The sequence below is a fragment of the Meleagris gallopavo genome, chromosome 11 (genome assembly GCF_000146605.3).
Source record: "Meleagris gallopavo isolate NT-WF06-2002-E0010 breed Aviagen turkey brand Nicholas breeding stock chromosome 11, Turkey_5.1, whole genome shotgun sequence".
Taxonomy (NCBI): domain Eukaryota; kingdom Metazoa; phylum Chordata; class Aves; order Galliformes; family Phasianidae; genus Meleagris; species Meleagris gallopavo.
This window is the reverse complement of record NC_015021.2, coordinates 19401126-19407125: the sequence shown is the minus strand read 5'-3', so window position 1 is coordinate 19407125 and position 6000 is coordinate 19401126. Positions and strand designations below refer to the sequence as shown.

General features: G+C 48.6%; 1 protein-coding gene across 3 annotated transcripts in view; it reads right to left on the bottom strand.

Moving 5' to 3' along the window:
- The window catches only part of TNIK (TRAF2 and NCK interacting kinase), a 116527-nt gene that overhangs the window by 8927 nt on the left and 101600 nt on the right, over nucleotides 1-6000 (bottom strand). For 2 of the 3 annotated variants that reach the window (XM_031554997.1, XM_031554995.1), the window contains exons 20-21: nucleotides 5691-5817; nucleotides 3372-3536 (exon numbers count right to left, since the gene is read on the bottom strand). In XM_031554997.1, coding sequence (XP_031410857.1) covers nucleotides 3372-3536; nucleotides 5691-5817 — 292 coding nt within the window. The remainder of the gene's footprint in view (nucleotides 1-3371; nucleotides 3537-5690; nucleotides 5818-6000) is intronic. The other variant, XM_031554996.1, reaches the window with a different exon arrangement.

Below are 6000 nucleotides of genomic sequence, written 5' to 3'. Positions count from 1 at the left end.
TGCTCTTGTGAGGCCCCATCTGGAGTACTGCGTCCAGGTCTGGAGCCCCCAGTACAGGAAGGACAGGGAGCTGTTGGAGAGGGTCCAGAAGAGCCACAAAGATGATCAGGGGACTGGAGCACCTCCCCTACGAAGACAGGCTGAGGGAGCTGGGCTTGTTCAGCCTGGAGAAAAGAAGGCTGTGGGGTGACCTCATTTGCAGCCTTTCAGTACCTAAAGGGAGCCTACGAACAGGAGGGGAATCAACTCTTTGAAAGGGGAGATAACTGCAGGACAAAGGGAAATGGGTTTAAGTTGAGTGAGGGGAGATTTTGGTTGGATGTCAGGAGGAAGTTCTTTACAGAGAGAGTGGTGAGGTGCTGGAACAGCTGCCCAGAGAGGCTGTGGATGCCCCGTCCATCCCTGGAGGTGTGCAAGGCCAGGTAGGATGGGGCCCTGGGCAGCCTGGGCTGGTATGAAATGTGGAGGCTGGTGGCCCTGCATGTGGCAGGGGGTTGGAGATTCACGATCCTTGAGGTCCCTTCCAACCCTGGCCGTTCTGTGATTCTGTGATTCTGTGAATGCCAGAGCCAACACTTTGCCAAGGGGATCTAAATAGGAACAAGCAGCAGCACCACACTGATTTCTTTTTAAAATCACTGCTTTGTTAAGGCAGAAAACGAGGCTAAGCTTTCTCCCAAGCAAAATGACATCCTTACTTGAGAGTCAAAGTGCCACGATTTCCCCCCTCGTTGAGCAGCTTATTCCTGCTATTACAGTATTTATCCAGGGTGCTCTTTATTTGTGACCTACATTAAAAGCCCTAACAGCAGCCAAACTCAAATCTTCCTGCAGCAGCAGCAGGGCTGTTCATGTCCCAATTCCCTGGGATGTCGTCCTCTCAGGGAACACACCTTGCTCAGCCCCCATGCCACCAGGTCTCCCAAGAAGGAAGGGAAATACCCTCGCTCCTGCCTGAGGCTTCTTGGGGGGCACATGAGCAGAACAGCCCCAGAAGTCCCCCAGCCCTTCCCCAGTAGCACTGCATGCCGTGGGTGAACACACAGCTCTGCACTGCGCCTGCCTCCATCCACATTCCCACGGCCTGGAGACAGCCCTGTGTTGCCATAGAAACAGGATGATTTCAAGAAAGAAAATGGTAATGGAGACCCATGTAAGGAGCTTGCAGCCTGAGGCAGAGAAGGCTGCAGTAACAGATACCGGATTTACATATACTGCATGGCCCAAATACTTATATGTACATGCAAGATATACTTGCTACTCTGTGCTTCTTTCATATCCAACAAATACACATTTTTTTCCTGTGCTGGGCATCTTTTCCATAAAGCACCCACAACTCAAAGAGGGAAGAAATATTCAGTATTTACAGGGATGCTTTCCAGCTGAGAGCCAGGTGCTTTCATACAAGTGAACTATGATGAACTCCCTCTTTCCAATCCCCCAAGCAGTCCCTCCTTTTTGCTCAGATTCAGCTGTTCTTCTCCTAAGAAGGTGGCATTTTAAGAACTTCCAAGCCTGTTATTTAAATACTAAGTCCTCATCTTCCTTCAGGTCCTGTTCAATTGATTAGAAACCTCTGTTTCAGCTTATGGAGACAGCACCAAGCTGCAGGGTGAGACAGTGCTGGTCCTTTCAGACCCACTCCTTCCTGACACACTGCAGCACTGTTTGTACAGGGGAAAGCAGTGTGGAAGAGCAGCCTGACAATTGTCCCACACGTCCCCCACAGTCCCCACACTCATACAGCTCTGGAAGCTTTGACAGCTCTGTGTGCAGCCCACTGCAGCTATCCCAACAGACCTGAGGTCGCTCCTTGTGACATTCTCACAGTTCCCATCCATGTGCCTTCAGGGCAACCCAGAGTGTCCATCAGTGCACCCTGCCCGTGGCCCACACTGTTAATATGGCTGGGCACCATAAGCAGGGCTTTGGGCTTCAGCTTCAGCTCTGAGCTGGGCTGAAGCAGAGAGCCCTAGAGCATCCATCTGTGGTCCCATAGAATGCAAGCCAACCCCACCTGCCAACACATCCAGAACTCGCTTGCCCATGCCATAAGGGCATCCTTATGGAAATGGAGCCATCTTATCCTTTAGCTCCACTACCCTACAGCACCGCTAGGACACGGCACAACACTGATAACATCAGCAGTGTGGATGCAGTGCCCTGCATGAGAGCAGCTGTGCACAACACCTCCCATGAAGACACGGCTGTAGGGGTCTCCACACAATCAGCACAAGGGATAACCTCCAAGTAAGGTGCCTATGCCACTGCCTGCCGGTCTGCAAGCTTTATGAGTCACCTGGAAGAACCGATCCAAAACTTTCCACTTACACCCACTCCTTGCTCAGTCGGCCCTAAAAATGCAATTTCAGAAATGGAAAAGATCCTCTTGCTTGGTATTCCATAAATGAATATTTTTAAAGCCTATTCTTGCAAACTGTCTGCTCATGTTTAAGCAGTCCCAGGATGACTCTGGAAGGTGTTACTTCAGGACCAACTGTCTCATCGCTGCTTTTGAAGGCAGCAAGGAAATGGATAAAACCTGGAGGTCAAGTCAGGCACTGTCTGTTCTTACATTTTATCAGCACACAATTCCAAGCAATTTGTATTTTTATACTGCTAGTAAAAGCAAACTGTAAAATGAGTACATCATCTCTACGAAAGAGGATGACAGAACTACCAATGTATATCCAACCAAACAAAAAGAAAAATAAGATGGGTTATTTAACACCAACTTGGTTGATTTCTCATGGGGAAACAGAGAAATACGTGACTGTTTCCCACAGCTGCTGGTGGCAGCAGGACACACCAATTCCCCTCTCTTACGTGTAACATCTTGTCCTTCTTAGGACTTTTTTATACCTTAAACAATCATTATGTTCAGTCATGTCCCTGTGAAAAAGCTACCAGGGAACCATACTGTGACAGGAAACAAGGCCATGGTAAAAGTTAAAAGCGTGCCATATTGGCTTCGGTTTTTGTTAACCTTTGGGATCAGGTTAAGTCTCAGAGATTGCACAAGTAGAAGCTGGGCCCGGTTCATGTCAATGGCGCCACTGGCTCATATTCTTTTTACATTTCCAGGTATGATAAGATGGGGACTTTCACATCAGATTGCAGCATTAAAGCCATCGTCACCAAAACTTAAGCTGGTGGGTTGAGAAGTGGGCCCTTCTTACACGGGGCACAAACCCATACACCAATTACCCACCAGCTCCCCTTTCATTTCCCTACACTCACCCACACGGACTGGAAACAAAGAGAGAGAAGAGCACAGGAAGCGAGGGAAGAAAGCAGAAAGGCCCCTTACGGGGCAGAGATGTTAATACTTGTTTAAAGCAATGCAGAGAAGGAGAGCCCCCACCACCTACTTCAGGCACCGAGTCCATGTCTTGCGCATGCGTGGAGACTCGCCCCAGGGCCTCGGTCGGTGTGCCTGCAGGCGAGTGGCTTTGCTGCACCAGATCAGGGAGATTGATGTGGCCTGCAAAGCCATTGCTGGCTGCGTGGCCAGAACGCTTTTTTTCACCAGAGGTCTGCAGAAACACAAGGCATGAGGAAGAAAGAGAAGGGAAAAAAAAAAAGAGAAAAAGAAGAGAAAACAACAAAACCAAGTTGTCTGCAGTCACCAGTTCCCTGAGCGAGAACAGGACAAGGACCCTCTCTGCTGTCTCCATCCCCATGCAATCTGGCAAGCAGCAAACCCCCCCAGGAGAAATAAAGACAGGGTTAATGACAAAGTCAATACAGAGTAATTAGCCACATTACAACAAAAGGAGAAGCCTGATCATCGTTGTTTTGAGAAAAGGAACATAAGGCAGATTCTGCTCTTGCCACCATGGGTGCGAGCCCCATGGCTGCCCTGTGGCCGGCTCCCGTCCCACACCGCCACTAGCCACAGTGACAGCAGAATCTGTCCCCTTGATCAGCGTGAGCTTTAATGGCTTTTCACTGCTACGGCGGCGAGTAGCCTGACCGCAAATGCCAACAGAGTCCCCATTGCATGTTTCTTTAACCCAAAACAGCAGTGAACAGTGACAGCATCACCCTCACCTGCAGGGGCAGAGCTATTCACACCCTGCTCTGTGCACAAAATTCCCTGCAGCATCACCAGGACTCACTTGTCTGCAGAGAAAACCTCCCGGGGTGTTCTCAGGTGAATACTGACTCCAGCTGCCCGTGTCAAGCAAGCACTCAGCCATTCCAATTCATTCCTCCTTTCAATCTCAACCTCATGTGAGGCAGGTGCTAGGAAACTTCTCCCTTCCTTGCCCATTGTTTTGAGGTATTTGCCATTCTGATGAACTCAGGTACAATGAGACTGTTAGAGAATTTGCCACCTACCAGGATTAGTGAAAAAATTCCTCTGAAACAGGCTCAGCCACTTATCGGTCTGCTCTGACAACATTAATCTATCAACTATTACCCCATCTTCCAAGCACCTCACCATCCTGCCTGTGCAGGGTGGCACGTAAGCCTTTGCCCAAAGCCCCCGGAGGTCAGCGAACCTTTCCTCTGGCTGTGACAGCTGTGGTCAAAAGAACAGAGTGAGCACCTTGCATCACTGTCTGGGTGTCTTAGAACATTCTCTCCTCCCAGAGAGATTTCCCCTTCTGCTTATCTTTCCAGTGGCTTTTAAACCTTCCTGTAAGTCTTGGTCTAGTGACTGCTTCACTGGTTTGGCACATTATGGCTGCAATGCAATTCATTTCAGAAATGCCTGACTTGTTTTTTCTTACTCAGCCCCTTCAGTGTTGCTGCCACAAGGATGTGCACAGGGCTGACCAAGCTTCAGAGGTCTCTGCTCGGAACAGGTAAATGACAGTGAAGGATCAGGTGAGCTATGCATTTCTGAACAGCAATAAACCTGCAACAAACACTCTATAACTCCTTTGGAAACCTTCCTTTCTTTCTTGTAATGACCTGCTACCTGTCTGTGTTTCCAATGGCATCACCAGCATATTACAGGACAAAATGAAGAAACGCTGCGGAAGGTCTTCCTCAACCAACTGGACATACCTTCTCCTGCCTCTTTTTTTCAGTACCACCTACTGAAATGGGAGATGACCTAGCTGTGCTGCTTTGTTAGCACTGTGCTTCCTGGGAGCTGGGAAGGTTGGGACAACAAAGAGATCTGGTCTCAAAATATGGCAAAGGCACTGGGCCAGGATTTCTGAGTGGGAAAGCAGCAGCAGCAGCGGTGTCTGCAGTGTCTGGGTTTGATGGAAGCTGCACTCAGCCTTCCAGCCAACTGGCTCAATCCTCCTGAGCAGCACTGGCTGCCTGCAGCCCCACACAAAGCCTCCAAAACACCACATCTGAACGCCTCCAACAGCTGTATGGTGGTAAAGGTTGCAAAGCCCTGGGGGAGCTTCGGGCCTGACTCCAAAAAAGCACTCTAAACCAAAGATAACTTCTGTTGCTTGGAGCTATTCTGGGACTACAGGAGAGTTGTTTACGTGAGCATTCACCCCACTGTGCTCCAGCATTACTATTCACTGCTGTTTGTAGTTCTGAGAAACATCTGCACTTGTCACATTTGCTGAGTGTAAATTGCATTAGGAGAGCACTAACGAGCACAATTTACTCAGTCATTTTGTGTTCCGGACACACAGCACTGTGAGTTGTTGTGCTTACATGGGCAAAACCTCCTGAAGATGCTCCATGGAAATCTTTGTTTTACAACTTACCTCTCTCACCATTAAAGTCCCTTCCCTTGAAATATTGCTAAACGTATCTGCATGGGAAGTCTCTAGACCGTGGGTTGTCACCATTCCCAGGTTGTATGGCTCATTGCTTCCAGGAATTCCTGTTGGTCTGAGGACAGAATAGAAAAGCATTAGTGACAGACACCTCCTTAGCTAAACTAGATGAAAAATCTTCCAATTCAGTATTATTTCTAGACAGGGTAAGGCTTTCTATCGCACAAGAAGAAAAATTAGAAAACACAGCCACTGAAATGTCTGAAAAAATCACTGATGTGGTCACAAATACAGGAAT